Raw genomic sequence first — 18,504 nt, forward strand, 5'->3', positions numbered from 1 at the left:
CCACCTACATCTTGATTATTCTAAGTCCCAGAGATAAACCCAGCTTCTTCCTTCAAAGTCACCACCATCAGCCAAGAATCCCAGAAATCAGTCAGCAGTTGGCTCTTGCCTTCAACTGTTTCCTGGTAACATTCCAAATGGAATGATGATTGACAGCTGATCAACCTCCAGCCATTGCTTCTTGTCCTTTTGCATGCCTTATAATTTCTTTCTTCTACAACCTCCAATGAAGAGGAAACTAAACAATCAACAATACAATAAATCAAGCTCTGATATGTAGTGTTTGCTTATTTCTGAGATGCGAATGCTCACACTAAAAAATTTATCAAGTAGAACTGGTTTGATCTATCTCCAGCTCACCACTGACCATGGATCATCTTCAGGTTAACCTTTTTGGGTAGTAGTAATATACATTTGGGAGATTCCACCTTTTCTTGTTGCATTTTCACTTAATGAACTATCATTTCAACACAATAAAATAGAGACTATGGCACAACTTTGGCTTGACTTAAAGTTTCTTTACTCATAACTGAAGAAGTAAAACAAAAGGAACAAAATCAATTAGAAATTGTACTCTTCCTTCTAGGCAGCTCTTAACTAGTATGTAGGCAAGTTCAAAATCCAGTAGGCCTCAGACATAGCTCAAATACTTAGACTCACTAGGCACTAGTAGGTGTAGCTTTTTCCAAACGTTAGCTATAACGTTAGCTATAACAGATATTTTAAAACTTTCCTAACAAGAGACTCCTGGATAATCAAATCATCAAGTCAGTCTGAGAACGTGTAAATGGCTCCAGATGGTGCTGTTCTGTGCTCATGATTCTGTCACAAGCATAAATCTCCTATACTCTTTGATTCTTTGCTCATTAACTGAGATGTGTAAAATATTTGTACCTTCTTATGGCTTATTTATTTCTAGTGGGGTATTACTAGTGGGAAATATTAAAAGGCAGGGCAAGCATGGAAAGAAAATCTGCCCTCCACCATTACTATCTTGTCTTCCCTTTTTCTCTTTCTCTGCACAAACAATTACAAAACCTACAACTCCTGCCTACTACTGGGATTTACAGCATTTCCTTCTCTGTCTCTCCAATAAACCTCCTATCCCTCATTTTGGGGCAGTCAAGCAATGGAAGTTCAGCTGCTCCCTTTTCCTTCCTTGCTTTATTGGTATAGAGGAGGAAAGTAAGCAAGGATGCTATAACCAAAAATGTAGGGACTATTTAAAGCAATTCCTATATCTGAATCCATGGTTAAGATTCTTATTCCAGAGGTAACATGGCCACCAGGGATAGAGAGACTGATGATGAGAAAGGGGCAATCTTGGACTACCTATTTTGAGCTGAGGATTTTAAGTGATCATATTAGGGAAAGGGCATATGGGACCCCAACAAAGTTAGGTTGCTTTCTCTGACTATTATAAAATCGGTTAAATATTAGTTGTATTGATTATATTCTCATTTGAGTAGAGTTCAAATTTAATGAAGATTTCCTGAGAAGAAATAAATCTTTAAAGACCTTCCTGTTTGCAAATGACATTTGATTGCTTACATCTAGCATCAAAATATTATAGAAACGCTTATCAGTGATCTGTACTAAAAAAAGTTTAATTTAACAATCTACACCATGAAGTTCAATTGGGTGAGCAATATACTACGACCTCGTTTTATGCAGCCACTACACTCCAAGACCCTTCAAGTAAGTTGAAAATCTTGAATAGTGAACCTCATTAGTTGACAAGTATTCCTTATACAAACATACCTAGACACTTTATAACTTTTATAACTTTTCTTAGGCTTATCAGAACCATGAGTATCACTAATCTTGTACTTTGAGGCCACTATTAATAACTAAATATAGTTAATGAAACAAAGAGAAGTGTTTCACTGATAGAGACACAATTTGCTACAGTTAAGACCAGACAAAGACTGAAGTGGGAGCTAATGTTTGGGTCAAAATGATATAACAATTCACACTAACGCTTCTCAGAGGTAGAATGAGCATGACAGGCTGAACTGCTGGGAAAATGGCATGAATTTAGTATGTAATTAAATTTAAAATTTTATATATTTTACATCTTAATTTTTTTTATTGCCAATCACATACACCTAAATTCATGTGTGTTAATTGAGCGAAAATGAGGTCCTACTGTATAGTTATCTAGTTACTCTATAGGATTACAATCATCACAGTGTCCGGAGTCAAGATTTTTTTTTTGATAAGTTATGTGTTCAAGCTGAGGTCAGTTTATAAGAGAATATGGACAGGAATGGATAGTTTGTATTCTTCAGTGTTGGAGGAGAAAACCATGAGATCACAGATCCATTTGAATAGTGCCTCAATCAATCAAAAGTAAGCCAAAAACACAAAGTTGATTGTTTCTTTGGTTGCATAATTACATCTAACTGAAACATTGTGAAGCCTATTTTCAGAGCTCTATAATTACACAAGATAATTTAACCTGATCACACACACACAGTAAAGCCTAAGTAGATAAAGAATGTCTATAGTCAATGACTTACATTTATATGGCCAAAAAGAGTCAGAAGATCTGGGTTCTAATGATCCATCATCTACTTCTAAATAGTCATGTGGTCTAGAGAAAAGCCATTTAACATCGTTACTTCATTTCCTTTTCTCAAAAATGTGAGATTGCACTGAAAGGATTCCAAAGTCTTCAAATTGTATGGCTTTGTTCCTTCCTTTCACAGATTGAAACTTCATGGAGAAGGGGATTTTATAGCCAGCCCACTTTCCCACTAACAAAAGTGATGTCCTTCCAAACTGCTTGAAGTAGCTCTAGATCAAAATGAGTTTATATCAAACACAGTCTGAACTGAATCCTGGTCACAGACTTTAGGGGGAAAGAGACATTTACATTAAAGGAATGTGGTCAGCATCCTGACCTGAGGATGTGTTTGTGGAACATTTCTAAGCCAGTATATCTTGGCACCCTCTGGTGGGCAGTGAAATATTTTATTATACATTTGTAACTCACTTTCAAAACATTCAAGATCCTTATTTCTGAGTATTCCTGAGAAGAAAATCTGGAGGAGTGTAAAACCTTCCTTTTATAACCTGATTTTCATTGGAAAAGAAAATATTTTGATGAAGACTATATATCTATTGACTTTTCAAAGAGAATAATAAATTATAAGTTATTTCTCTTGTTTTCTTAAATTTTCCATCTTTTCCCCACTTTGCAGTGGTAGATGGAAGGAGCATCAGAATCACTACTAATAATGGCTTATAATATTTAATATGTATAATATGTTTAAAGGTTTGCCAGAAACTTTAAACATCTCATTTGATCCTCACAATTCTGTATTATGACCCCCATTTTACAGATGAGGAAACAGAAGCTGAAAGATTAATCAATTTACCCAGGGTCACATAGCCAGTGTCTGAAGCTGGCCTTGAACTCATCTACCTGACTCCAAGTTCACCAGTCTCTCCATTGTTCTAAATAACTATCTATACGTCCATATATATGTATATATGTATATATATATGTTATATACAGATAGGTAAAAGTTGATCTTTCAAATTTTATGCAAATATAGTTTCACATCTAGATCCTAAACAGAAGTGTTACTGTTCTTTGACAAGTTTAACAAAAAAAAAAAAAAGGATTCTCTGTTGAAATAGGTATTCATTGTGTTTGTGTGAGTATATCTGTAATATTCATTCATTAGAGTAATTAACTTTGTTTACCTGTAAATACCCACAATATTAATGGAAAGATCCCTCAATGTAACTAAAAATTAGGATGACTAATTTTTAAATGTAGATTTCTAGCTTGATTAACACAGTAGCATAGCACATAATTCCACGTAGATATGGAATTGGTTTGGTTTTCATGAGGACTTCAAATAGAAGAAAACTACTCCAGGATCAGGAAGTTCATCTTATAAATAGATTGTTGTTGTTCACTCAAGTCCAACTCTCCATGACCTCATTTGGAATTTTCTTGGCAAAGATATTAAAGTGGTTTGCCATTCCCTCTCCAGTCCATTTTCAGATGAGGAAACTGAGGCAAAAAAGGTTAAGGGACTTGCCCAGGATCACAACTAGTAAGTATCTGAGGCAAATTTGAACTCAGGAAGATGAATCTTTCTATTGCCAGGTTCAGTACTCTAACCACCATGCCACCTAGCTGTTTATATAAATAAGTATATTTGATCAAAGGGAGAACTTGTTGAGACTGCAAGCAGATTCATCACCATTATTGCAGGAGGTAAGGTGGGGGGCACCTATAATTTAGAATTCATGTCCACTGGAGAGTAAAAAAGTATTCCCTTAGGAAACATAAGGCATTTTCCTTTTGTTCTATTATATTATTTTTTGCTGTTCAGTCATGTTATCTTATTGCCTTGGGAAATAGAGAATAGGAGTGGACAGAGAACATTTCTACCAGTTTAGGTCAGATTGGTACCTGCTTAACATGCTTTAGTCTATAGAGTTGCCTAAATTTCATTAAGAAGATATGTGAATTATTTAGGGTCACACAGTCAGAAACATACCAGAAGCCACTAGAACTCAAGAAAAATCCTCACCTGACTGCCAGATCTATTCACTTTACCATGGTGCATTTCCAGTTATTCTCTTAATAGCAATACTCATGGAGTCTATACTGCATTTTTGTTGCTATTTTAAATATACATTAACATACAGTGAGGTTATTTTGTGTAATGGATTGTTAGCTGACTCTGGAGTCACAAAGACCTAGGTTCAAGTCCTACCTCTGACATAAACTGACTAGGGAAGTCACTTCTCTTAGTGCTTGAGCAACTATGAGTATAAATTGCAAGAAGGTGGATTAGGTTGAAGAAGTAATCTCAAGAGAAAGTTCCTTAAATGAACAAAATCACAAATGCATCCCCTTTCTCTTTCAATATGCATATTTTCCCTCTATTGAAACTTAAATTGTCACCAGGTCAATTAAAGGACATGATTTCAATAATGAAAGGCAATGTGTTAGGCTAGATTGCTGTACTGAGACTAAAAAGCTTTACATGCAACCCCTAATGCTTAATGTCTTTCTTCTCCCAAGAAAGTTGCTTAATCTCTCTAAACCTTATTGCACTTTCTAAAAACTTACCTAAATGAGATATAGATTTGTTTGATTAAATCACAGATATGTGAGACTGACAATACTCAGGCCCAAAAATGCTTATTTGTATAGTTTATAAAATCCCACTAACTCTGCCTCCATCTGTCCTGTAGGGGAAAAATTTTTGCCCTTAAAAATGAAGCCACCAAGAACTCTCTTAGAGAAAGGTCTCTGTAATTTTATTCAACTGTTTTTTTTTTTTCATTTTCATGAAACTTCATATATATATGCTTGACCTTAACAACACCTAAAAATCTTTTTTAAAACAAAAGGGGGTATTCAATATATGCCAAAATTTTAGTTGACTGATAAATATGTGTGTACATACACACATATATAAAAGTTTCATAAAGTAGATTATGAAACTACTGATCACTCCTCAGGGCACTGAATTAGTCAGTGGCTTTTCTTGACAGGAAACAGGTGTCCGTGTGACAGTCTCAATGTTTTATGAGGTTTCCTACAACTGGGGTGGGGGTGGGGGTCTCAATGCAAGAGTCTAAAAGAAGATGGCAGAGTAAGTCTTCATTCACAGAGGAAGTCTGTTTGTTATTTTTCTCTGACAGGTTCAACCCAATGAAAGCTTCCTCTGATGAAATGGGCATTTATTGTGTTTGTGTGAGTATGTGTGTAATATTTATTCAAGAATAAGTTTGGGTTTTTTGGTCATGGCAGAAAAAAGGAACCCACAAAATTTAAGCTCATATAGGAGTCATTTTTAATTTCTGATATATGACCCTCAAGTTTCCTATACAGATACTGCAACTCTGGAGGAATATAGGAAAATGCTTCCACTCTATGCCCCTATGCATTTGGATAGTAGTAATATTGTGCATCCCCCACCCCCACCTCCAGCTCCTTCTACATCTGCCTTCAATATCTGGGCACTAGGCAGTTTCCTGAGCACCTCCTCAGAGTGTGGGAGTTCTGTGTATTAGAGGAAAGAGTGTCTGAGTGTTGGTGTTCAGAGGAGAGTCACGTGGCATCCCTGCCACCCTAACTGTGCTTCTCTCAAAGTGTGTTGTGGGGCTGGAACTGAGAGGCTGAAGGGAAAACTTGAGTCGTGAGGCGCTGACTACAGACAAAAGTACCCAGCAGTGGGGCAGTTTTCATTGCATCTTTGTCACAGCAAACCCAACAGTAATTAAGACAATAGGTTAAAGGAAGCTCCTGCCCCAACTGGACAATCGGGGCATGACTGGAGTGGGTGTGGGCAGCTGAGTGTGTACTGATGCTCTAAGCGGAGGCAAGGGGTCGAAGTGCAGAGTTATGTTTCAGGTTTTTCTCACCTTGATATTTTTGGAAAAAAGACAAGAGCTATCCTAGAGAGCGCTCCTTTCTGCCCTCCCCTCCCCATTCCATAGGAACCTTAGAGTCTCCTGTCAGCTTCACTTGGAGATCATTTTTCTTGCCGTTAGAAGAAGTTCCCAAGCCTGAGGAGGAAGGCTTTCCTTTGATACAGCTCCTATACTGTTTGTAATCATATATGTGTATATTAGAGAGATACTATATAGCAACTCCTTTCCCACGTTGCTCTCAGAACCTGAAGAGCGGGGGAGGATTAGGAACAGAGAAAAGGAGGATCTCCGCGCAACCTGGAGAGAGGGGGAGGGATTTCGGAGTCTAAGTGAATGCGTTCCGGGCGATCCAGTAAATCCCTCCTTGCAACATGTTTCTTAATGTATAAATAGTGCAACAATACACAGACTGGGGGAGGGGGAGAATCCGAGAAGCTAGCGGCTCATCTACAGGGAAGAGAAAGTGCGTGTTCGCTTAAATCTCCTAGATCTTTCTCCCAGACCCAGGAGTCTCCCGTTGCTGCCGCCGCCTCAGCCGACTTGGCTGGCTTTAGGACTTTCTCGGACTTAAATGGAAATTTCTTGTCTAGAGACCTGGGTTCTGGGGACCGGGAGCTCTTATCCTCGTTATCAATGCCAGAGGTGGCTGTTCTTCATCTCCGACGGGACCTCTATGGAGTTTTCCTCCCCCGCCCAGTCTGAGATGTACTGATAGTTTCTTGTTGGGCTGGGTGGTCTTCTCTTTGGCTACAAAAGTAACAACAGTGCGGAGCTTTAAAAAAAAAAACAGCGCAGGGGAGATGCCTGGTAGATGTGCGCTCTGCACCGCGCCTGGTTTTTCTTTGCTTCCTCTCTTTTTTTTTGAAAAGCGAAATAATTAGCTGGGGGCACCGGGGGTGTGGGGACCCGTATGGTCTTCAAGGGGGACCCCACACTTGTATAGCAGCCTTTCTCGCGCCAGCCCGTCTTTATTATTTCTTCCCAGTCGCTCCAGGTCTGCATACCTGAGTAAGCTGGGCAGGGCAGGGCTTTTTACTCTCAAGCCTATATCCTAAGGATGGACATACTTGGCTGCGCTGCGTAACCAGCAGAAGCAAGTCGGGCACATGGACCTTTACAGTTGCCTCATTCCCTCGCTTGGAGCACAGAACCGCTGAAGGAGGCAGAAGACCTTTCCTGTACACCTCCTGCTTGGTCCTGCCTCTGCCTCTTCTGGGAGCACCCGCCCAGATCAATAGAGAGGGAAGGAGCACACCGTTGGGCACTGGGTCAGACTCCAGAGTCGCGTCCTTGGCCCAAGACCCAGGGAAGAATAACTGGTGGGAACGCGACCGGGGCCAGTGTACTCGACCGATCGCCTGTGCTTTCCAGTTCCTACATTTCGGGAGCCCAGGGTTTCTTCTCTCCCTCTCTGGAGGCAGTTAAGGGAGGCGACGGGATTATGAAAGAAAAGAAAAAAGCCCCAAATCCTCAAGAAACCTCAAAGTGACAGGCACAAAGACCAAATCCAGACTGATCGTGTGTGGCCCCCCAGATCTGGGAGCGATTGCTACTTTCTTCCTCTTCCTCCTTGGCTTGCTCTCCCTCCCCACCCCCTGACCCTAAGAGGTTTGTTGGCTGGCTGCTTCCCCGCCCCCAGGGCCGCGGCGGTCGGACAGGCGGGCAGCCGGGGGCTCCATCCACGCTGTCCCGCTCGCATGAGACCGCTTCCCCCGCCGCTGGCGCCCCCCTCCCCGCGCCCGTGGTGATGCCATGCCCCGCAACCACGGGGGAGGAGATGAGGGCGGCTCCGCCGGGCTCTGGCTGAAGAGCAGCGCGGCGGCGGGCGGGGGGCGCCTGGCTACGGGCATGAAGGATGTGGAGGCGGGCCGGGGCCGCGTGCTCCTGAACTCGGCTGCCCGTGGGGACGGCTTGCTGCTGTTGGGCACCAGCGCCGGCGCGCTCGGCGGCGGCGGCGGCGGCGGCGGCGGCTTCAGGGAGAACCGCCGGGCGAAGCACGGAGCCCGAATGAGCCTGCTGGGGAAGCCGCTGGCTTACAACAGTAGCCAGAGCTGCCGGAGGAACGTCAAGTACCGGCGGCTGCAGAATTATCTGTACAACGTGCTGGAGAGACCCCGAGGGTGGGCGTTCATCTACCACGCGTTCGTGTGAGTACCCCCCGAGGCTTGCCGCCACGGGCTGTGCTGCCAGCAGGCGGCGGGCGCTGGGAGTCGTGCAGTGCAGTGCCGTGCTGTGGGTGGCACCCGCGTCGTGCCTCTTCCACACAGACTACTGCTCCTGGCGTGCATGTGGCCATGTGCATGGCCCCAGGACGCGCGCTCTCCCCCGCCCGCAGTCAGCGCCTCCATCCAAGAGCCCTGAACAGGGCGCCCTGGCATGGAACTGTTTTTCTCACACTCTTGTTCACGCATACAGGCGCACACAGACATACACACTTCCCTCTCCCTCCCTCTGACCTCAGGTTATTTCCACTCTTGAATTTGCCCCGTTTTTATGCCAGGCAGTATGGTGTGCTTCTTCCCTCAGCATCTTCGGGGCAAGATGTGTGACAGGCAGGTAGTGAGTAGGCAGAGCGGGGTTTGGTGGTGCTCAAAAGGAAACCCTTGAGTAGGGTAGGGAACCAAGCCCAGTGATCCGAAGCTTTAAGTTGGAGATGTAAGGCTAGGATTGCTGGGCAGTGAATAGTCTAGAGAAGGAAGGAGAGGAAGTGTCAGAGAAGTGGGAAACATAAGATTTGGAACCCCAGTAGTAATCGTTAGCATTCAATGAGGTATTTAAGGGAGAAAAGTCGTTCGAATTTAGGCTAGCCCGGAAGCCGATTTCACCACCTCCACCGGACAACAAATGCGTTGGGACGATCAGCCTTGTACTGGTAGAGAGAAGTTAGCCAAGGTCTGGGGAGAAGCTGCCTAATCGGAGGGGAAAAAAAGAATAATAAAACAACAACAAAAATTGGTGTTCCATCTATTGGGGCTGGTGATAGCGGTGATGTTACAACTTGGAATGTGTACAGGCCTTATAATAGCAGAGACGCATTTGGGGGCTCAGGCTACTCCAAATCTGATATTAATAAGATGCTTCCTGAAGTGGCATGAGCTGCTTCAGACTCTTGGGCAAGGGATCAGGCAGCAGTTGAGTTTCCAGCAGCACCATTCTGGCTTGTGTATTTAAGCAAAACCCTCACCAGCTAGCAGTGAATGCTTAATGAGAAAATGATTAGAAGCAAATGTTGACTTTTCCCTTAGGCATTTAAAACCTTTCACTGGTTTACTACTGTTTTCCCCACAAGGTCCATTCATGCCCTCCGTCCTTTTCCTACTGCAATTTTGTGTATCTGCCCATATTAATACTGTTTTAGAAAGCTCACCTTTCCTGTCTTTTCCCTACCCTCCAAATGAAATTATAAATGAGTTTTACAAAGAGATGCTTGTAAAGAAAGTTGTCAATGCTTTCCTTATGTCCCCTAGAATCTCGCTTTGAAAAGTTCCTTGCCTGGATTTTTGTGGGTACTGTCTATGGGAAGTGCTTCCCAAATATTTTTACCCAAAGGTAGCTCTCACTATTATTGGGGCATTGGCATACTAGCCTGAAACATTTTTTCCAATAAGAAGGTCACAGAAGTTGAATTAGTATGTGATTCCTGAGTTTGACCAGGTGGAGTGCTGCACTCTGTGGGACTCTGGAGTGTGACAGCTTTTATAGTGCAAGATTGGACTACACCCAGGTCTTGTTTAGCTTACCGCCATCAACTTCACATGTTATCCTTTATACTTTCCAATAAGAAGATTGTTGCATAATAATTAAAACAAAAATCGTAAGTGATTGTTATGTATGTTCTTTAAATTGCAACGTATTCACATATGTTTCTAAGAATGTTTTCCTTTAAATAATGGGCATATTAATTGTGTTTTGGGTGTTCAATTTAAATTCATAAAGTCATATTAGAGATCTTGGTAAATTCACTGGTGTGTATTAGTGAAATATTTAACAGAAATTACACTCAAAAAAATCTGAGTTGGGGGGCAGCTGGGTAGCTCAGTGGATTGAGAGGTAGCCCTAGATATGGGAGGTCCTAGGTTCAAATTTGACCTCAGACACTTCCCAGCTGTGTGACCCTGGGCAAGTCACTGGACCCCCATTGCCTAGCCCTTACCACTCTTCTGCCTTGGAGCCAATACACAGTATTGACTCCAAGATGGAAGGTAAGGGTTTAAAAAAAAAAATTCTGAGTTGCTTCTTAATTTTAAAAAATTTACAGTATTTTACAGGTTCAAGATAAATTACTCATTGAATATAGGGGAAATGTTTGCAGTTACTAAGGTTACAATATTGCCATTGTATTTCTAAGAGTTACCCTACAACATCATATTATCTTGTTTGCAATAACTTTTCAAAGCATCATTCCCCATTAATTTCAAAGTAGATCTGCTAATTATCTTAGGACAATAATAGATTTACCCATCATGAATGAACCTAGGGATGTCTTTCAGTGGTAGCAGAAAGTGGAAAAAGAACTTTGTGTGCATCTGTATAACTAGTGTGAAGTGTTCCATATGCATTTTGAGAGTCCACTGCTGCAGTTCCCAAGGAATTAGAAAGGGGTGCTAGATCCACAGTAACAAAAAGGGGGGAAAAGTGGATGGGAGAAGAATTGATCTTTCTTTTACCATGTTCCACGAAAATTGTGTGGAACATCAGAAGATCCTATGTAAAGATGTTACCTTCACCTTTTCCAGTTACCAGTTCCAATAGCCTGGAAGATAGCAGGTTTCTGAAAAAGCTAATGAAAGTATAGCTTGTTGGATCAGTACCTCTAATAATTTTATTAATAATAGGAGACTTTGTAAGAAAATTATTTCTAGAAAAGTATGACTAAATAATAACATGACATGCCAGCCTGGGAATCCCCAAATCCTACTTTAATAACAGTTTTTGTAGCATGTATTTTGCCAAGAACAAGTATACTGTGATTAATGAGGTACTTTAGGGATAGATTTACTTAGCAGACCAACATTTTCACTGCCAAGAAACTAGGAAGGCACGTCTAAAGTTATGTTTCATGTAGAGAAAGATTGCTATTAAGTAGGTAGACGTTATTATTAAATGATTGTGATGGTGTAAAAATAGCATCTACGAGTTTTTGTTAACAAATATTACAGCCTACTGATAGGACGACCAGAGAAATCAAAGTATTCCCTAGCTCTTTTCCATTATCCCATACTCTTCAGAAAATAAGGAGGATGGAGGATGACTGTGGGGTATATATTGTACTAACCTGGCAGTTGCGTGGCATAATGGATAGAAGCTCTGGACTTGGAGTCAGGAAGAACTAAGTTCAAATCCAGCCTCAGTTACTTACTAGCTGCATAACTCTGGGCAATTACCTTAACCCTGTTTCCCTCAGTTTCCTCATCTGTAAAATGAGCAAGAGAAGGAAATGGCAAACCACTCCAATATTTTTTTTTGCCAAAACCTCAAATGGGGTCAGGAATAGTTGAACAGCACTGGACAACAATAGATAGTAGTAATGGAACTCAGGGGAGAAGTAGAACTCACATGAATTGTAATGTTTATTAGGCACTTTTAAGAATTATTATTTCTATTATCTTTTAATTTGTTAAGTAATAGGGACAGGAAATGGACCTATGATTTCACTGGCATAGATAACTGCTGGATGAGGAAACTCCTTCTACCAATGCAGGCTGGCACCTTCTGGTATAATTCTGGTCTTAATTGCCTAATCCCAGAGATCTGAGAGGTCATAACTTGTTCATGAGCCCACAGCCAGTATGTGTAAATGCAAAGGAACCTAGATCTTCCTCTCACTGAGACCAGACCTCTTTTCACTGTCACACAACCACTGTTTGTTTGTTTTTTAGTTTTATTAAATAACCATTTATACTTGGTATTTTATTATTATTTTTAAATAACCCTTACCTTATATCTTAGAATCCATACTAAGTATATGTTCCAAATCAGAAGAGTGGCAAGGGCTAGGCGATTGGAGTTAAGTGACTCACCCGGGTCACACAGCTAGGAAGTGTCTAAGGCTAGCTTTGAATCCAGAACATCCCATCTCTAGGCTTGTCTATATCCTCTGAGCCCCCTAGCTGTCCCTGTGTATTTGGTACTTTAAAAAAGCAAGTTTGTCTACCTTTAGATCTCTCTTTTCTTTTAATAATAACTTTTAGGTGAGTGATACAAATGTGAAGTTATGCATATTTATGAATGCTTTACCATGACCACTCCCTTCCCTTTTGTTTCTTTTGCCATTTAAAAAAAGTCTGGATGTAAGAAGGAATGTTTGTAAGTAAAAGAATAGATGAAGGGCATTTATATATAAATTTGTGTGTGTGTGCATGTTTTTAAAGACTTACAAGGGGAAAGTTATGTTGTAGGTACATGTAAATCACCGTTTGTTACTGTATCAAACCTCTAAATTAATATATCTTAACTTAGAGAATTAGATTCTGATTCTGTGATCTATACTTTGGAGAAAACCAACCTGATTATAAGTTAAGATACAGGATAAGAAAATATCTTATTAAGTCGTAAATATTTCTAAAGAAAAATCTAGAGATTTGAGGTTCTTAGAGTGAAGTTGGAGAGAATTTATAAGGGGAAAAGTGTAGAGTTAGGAGACAGGAGACTTAGGTCCAATTTTATCACCAATTTGATTTATCACCTTGGGCAAATATTATTCTTTCTTTTTACATAAGTATCTTTCTTCTGTAAAGTGAGACTAATAACTCATACAATAATATTAAAACATATTTCATTGATGGAAAACTTTACAATTTAGTAACTGTTTTATTAGTCAATTAGGTGGCATAGTGAATAGAACACTAAGTCCAGAATCAGGAAGACCTGAGTTCAAATCAAAACCCAAGACACTTAATAGTTCTATAATCATGGGCAAGTAATTTACCTCTCTACTTGCCTCAGTTTCCTCAACTGTAAAATGAGAATAATAATAGTATTGGCTTACAGGGTTGTTTTGAGAACCAATGAGGTAATATTTATAAATCACTTAGCACAGTGCCTGGCTATAGTAGAGATTATATAAATACTTATTCTGTTCCCTGCATTATTATTCCCAATGTACAAAAGAAAAACATGAGACACGTTTGTACCCAGTCACAGAAATAGTAAGTGGCTACTCCAGAATTCAACCTCAGGTCATCTGATTTCAAATCCTGAATTCTTTTGTCTAGCTTCATACCTGACCTCTAACTAGGTTATAATGAGCAATAGATACACATATATGAGCATATATATGTATATGAAAATGCTTTGAAAAGTATAAAAAAGTACATAAACATGAGGTACTATATGTGACATAAAAAGGAACCTGAGCTATCCCTCATCTCCCACTTTTTCCCATACATCCTAAAAGTAAAGCACCAGAACTGTGTGCCTGATAAAGTTGTAGTTTGTTAGTGTCTATTCTGTATGTCTTACTTATTAACTGACAACTTATTACTAATTATGTGATTTTGTGATTTATTTATTAACATTTTTATTTATAAATTATAAATTATTCATACATTAATATTTATTAATCTGTATTTTCAGTGAGTCAACTAGCATTAATTAAGCACCTACTATATACCAGGCACTGTGTTAAGTGCTAGATTTATAAGATTTGCATTTTATTCATGTTGTACCAATACCAAAAATCACTTAGCACCATTATAATTTATAATGCTATTCTTTTTACTCTATTCATATAGTAATATGCAATATTTTAACACCAACTGCTTGCTCAGTTTCCACATAGGTATATATTTCAAGTGAATACTTTTGGACTGAGAACATATTAAAAAGTGTTAAAAAATGAAGAGCTAATAATGTTGGGGAAATTGTCTATAATATAAAACTCAAGGAAAGCAAATTTCCAAATAGAATGAAGTCATGACACAAAAGCACTTGTAAACAAGGAAGAAAGCCAGCTGCCTTTAGATAATTGCTTGCAAAGAAGAAGTGCCAATTTTAATTTTTAATTGCAAATGGCTATTTTGGCAAGTGAAAATGCCAACAGTATCTTTTATCTTAGCACTGAGGCATGAAGCAACTTGAAACCCCCTTGTAATATAGCAACCACTAGTAGACCCGTTTTATGATTTGTGGGTGTTTCTATTTTAATTTCCTAGGTCTTCAGTTGTTTACAAAGAACATACATGCAGTTTTATTGGGTTACTAACTGGAGCACAGGTTGTTATAATGAGTGCATTTTTTCAGAATAGGTAAAATTATTTGATAATTATTGATATTTTAATTGATTTAGAGGAAGAGTTTCAATATGCTATACATAGCAGCATTTTATAAAAAGTAGTCTTCATTTTTTAAATTTAGGTAAAAATAATTGGGTGAGAGAATAGATTTGTGATATCATTAGCATATAGATAACCCCTGGATAAGAAAACTTTTACTACATATTCTTAGAATTGCCCCGAATACTCAGAGGTTAATTGACTTACCTAGAGTAATAGGGCCAGTATGTGTAAGAAGTAGGATTTCTTGACTCCAACCTGGATCCTTATGCTATGCTGCCTTTCATATAAAAATCAATTTGGGGGTAGGGAGAGCTGCTAGGTGGCTCAGTGCATTAAGAGTCAAATGTAGAAACAGGAGTTTGGGGGGTTCAAATCTGGACACTTCCTAGCTGTTTGACTCTGGGTGAGTCATTTATCCCCCATTGCCTAGATTTTACCACTTCTCTGCCTTAGAACCAAATATACAGTATTGATTCTAAGATGGAAGGTAAGAGTTTTTTTTTTTTTAAATCAATTTGAACGCTATGCTCACCTTGTACTTTGACAAAAGATATTTTTGCATGCAAATAGACTTCTCTAAATTTTTAAAAACTGTTTTAGCAATAATATAAGACAAATAGTATGTGTCCGCTGAAAATTTTTTAAGTATCCTAAAGGTTTGTTTCAAGATGGATGGGACCCGGTCATTTTATATTTCAAAGAATATTTAAGTTTAAGCCCATGATGTGGCATGTGACAAACTTTTCTAGAATATAGTTTTAAATCCAAGTTTTTGTTTTAATCATTGAAATGTAATTTTGCTGTTAATCAGTGATAGGTAATATTTACTTATAGACTGTTTTCATCATCACTTGTACACCGTGACCATTCATGCCTAACAGGTAATATAGAACACACAAGATAGATAAAACAGTGGGGAGAAACAGACAGACAGACAGATAACAGAGAAAAGAGAGAGAGATTTTCTCAGCATCATAATTTACCAACCCCACAAATGTTTAGTGGTTTTGATAACTTGACTCTCTCAGCCACCTGGATTCTGGAATTTGCTTCATTGAATTTCCAAAATTTAACTAATCTTCTCTACTCAAGCTGATCTTTGATCAGGGCCTACCAATATTTATGACTATCTACTCTTCTAATGAGTGAGACTTCAGCCTAGACCAACCTTATCTTGCTGTTGCCCTTGTTTTGGTGTAAGAGGATCTTTTTTTTCCTTCTAATCTTTTAGAAGTGTATTGATATACTTGCCTAGTAGGGAAGAATAAGACTCACTAATGAACCTGCCCCCCATGCAATCAATTTAACATTTAGGAAGTGGAATAAACTACCTTGTGGAAAGTGGTGACCCCTCAACCTTAAAGTAAAGGTTAAATGACTTTTGGCCTAGGATGTAGTAAAGGGAAATTTTTAGGTCATGTCTAGGTAGCTTTTGAGGTTCCTTTTAACTCTGAGATTCATGGATTCTCATTAACTTCTCATTAAAGTTTTTTCAATGATCAAAAGTCTATTTTCTCTCCCATCAGGCTCCCTGATGCCCACTGGGGGAAAAAAAAGAAAAAACAAAAAACAAAAAAACAAAACCCTTGTAACAAATAAGCAGAGTTAAGCAAAATAAATGACTATACTGACCAAGTCCAAAAGATTTATGCCTCATTCTGCATCCTGAATCCTGCTGACCTCTCAGTCAGGAGATGTGCAGCAAGCTTCACTGTATTCTATAAATAAATTCCATTTCATGGTTCAAAGGTAAGCCTTGACTATAACAATCATGTTCCCTGATCACCAGTTTAAAAATAATGAGTTTTTTAAAAACCTTGCCTTCTGTCTTAGAATCCATACTACGGATCCAAGTATCAGTTTTGCAGCAGAAAAGTGGTAAGTACTACCACTGAGATTAAGTGATTTGCCCAGGGTCACACAGCTAAGAGGTGTCTATGGTCAAATTTGAATCCCAAATTTCCCATCTCCAGGCATGGCTCTCTATCCACTGAACATGATCCTTTTGTTTGTTTTTAATGGAAATATGTTGGGTGCTATGAAAGAAAATAAAATGTGTACTGTTCATCAATGTTTAATTGAACATAAAGATGAATAATTTGAATGTGTATAATATTATGAATCAGACTAGAGGGAAAATCCAGGAAAGTAAGGAGGGCTCTTCCAACTTTTGTCTTCTCCTAGAAAGGACATTTCTTAGAATAATATAAAGTATAATTAATCATATTCTATGCCTTGCCCGTTTATAAAAACATCACTAAACTAATCTGAATTTGTCTCACTACTTATTTTAAGATGTACCCAAACATCCTTTTCTTCTTATTGTTTCAGTGGATTGAAGCCTTAAAAATAATACTTGGCCTATTTAATTCTGAATTTAACATGATATACCTAAGGTTGCATAATATCAAGCCCAATGTTAGTGACTTGAGATAAAGGACTATTTCATTTTTTTAATGTGGGAACGGGATCTAATTGGTATAGGGAAATAGATCTATGATTTCATTGATTTAAGCAAATCCTAGAGTTGAAACTCACTTTATCAATAAGAATCAGCCACTTTTTTATAACTTATCTACTTAAAGTTTAGTACAGGTATGACTTAGAGGCTTTTTGGCCTTTTCACACAACATTTTTTAGAGGCAAGATTTAACTTGAACACAGGGCTTCATGACTTGTCATTCTATCCATTATTCAATCCTACCTCTCCTTTCCTACATAATAGGTATGTTCTGTCAATGTGTGTTGAATTGAATGGAAGATTCAAATGGTATCTTGGAATTAGGAGGGATTTCTTTTTTTTTCATACTTAAACACTATTTTATTTGGTCATTTTCAAACATTATTCATTGGAAAAAAAGATCATTTTCTTTTCCATCCCCTCCCTCCCGCCACCCCCCCCCATAGCTGACACACACAATTCCACTGGGTATCACATGTGTCCTTGATCCAAACCCATTTCCATGTTGTTGATATTTGCATTAAGGTGTTCATTTAGAGTCTCTCCTCAATCATATCCCCTCCACCCTTGTAGTCAAGCAGTTGCCTTTCCTCAGTGTTTTTACTCCCACAGTTTGTCCTCTGCTTGTGGATAGTGGTTTTGTTCCTCATAGATCCCTGCAGATTGTTCAGGGATATTGCATTGACACTAGTGGAGAAGTCCATTATGTTCGATTGTACCACAGTGTATCAGTCTCTGTGTACATTGTTTTCCTGGCTCTGCTCCTTTCGCTCTGCATCACTTCCTGGAGGTTGTTCCAGTCTCCATGGAATTCCTCCACTTTATTATTCCTTTTAGCACAATAGTATTCCATCACCAACATATACCACAATTTGTTCAGCCATTCCCCAATTGAAGGGCACCCCCTCCTTTTCTAATTTTTTGCCACCACAAAGAGCGCAGCTATGAATATTCTTGTACATGTATTTTTCCTTATTACCTCTTTGGGGTATAAACCTAGCAGTGCTATGACTGGTTCCAAGGGCAGACAGTCTTTTATCGCCCTTTGGGCATAGTTCCAAATTGCCCTCCAGAATGGTTGGATTAATTCACAACTCCACCAGCAATGAATTAGTGTCCCTACTTTGCCACATCCCCTCCAGCATTCATTACTTTCCTTTGCTGTCATGTTAGCCAATCTGCTAGGTGTGAGGTGATACCTCAGACTTGTTTTGATTTGCATCTCTCTGATTATAAGAGATTAAGAACATTTTTTCATGTGCTTATCAATAGTTTTGATTTCTTTATCTGAAAACTGCCTATTCATGCCCCTTGCCCATTTTTCAATTGGAGAATGGCTTGATTTTTTATACAATT

General features: G+C 39.1%; 1 protein-coding gene across 2 annotated transcripts in view; it reads left to right on the top strand.

The window, feature by feature from the left end:
- Positions 1-7,564: 7,564 nt before the first annotated feature.
- KCNQ5 (potassium voltage-gated channel subfamily Q member 5) overlaps positions 7,565-18,504 on the top strand; it is a 702,995-nt gene continuing 692,055 nt past the window's right edge. For both annotated transcript variants that reach the window (XM_056818502.1, XM_056818503.1), the window contains exon 1: positions 7,565-8,558. In XM_056818502.1, the coding sequence (XP_056674480.1) occupies positions 8,164-8,558 (395 nt within the window). In that variant the 5' untranslated portion in view covers positions 7,565-8,163. The remainder of the gene's footprint in view (positions 8,559-18,504) is intronic.

The sequence above is a fragment of the Monodelphis domestica genome, chromosome 2 (genome assembly GCF_027887165.1).
Source record: "Monodelphis domestica isolate mMonDom1 chromosome 2, mMonDom1.pri, whole genome shotgun sequence".
NCBI classification, from domain to species: domain Eukaryota; kingdom Metazoa; phylum Chordata; class Mammalia; order Didelphimorphia; family Didelphidae; genus Monodelphis; species Monodelphis domestica.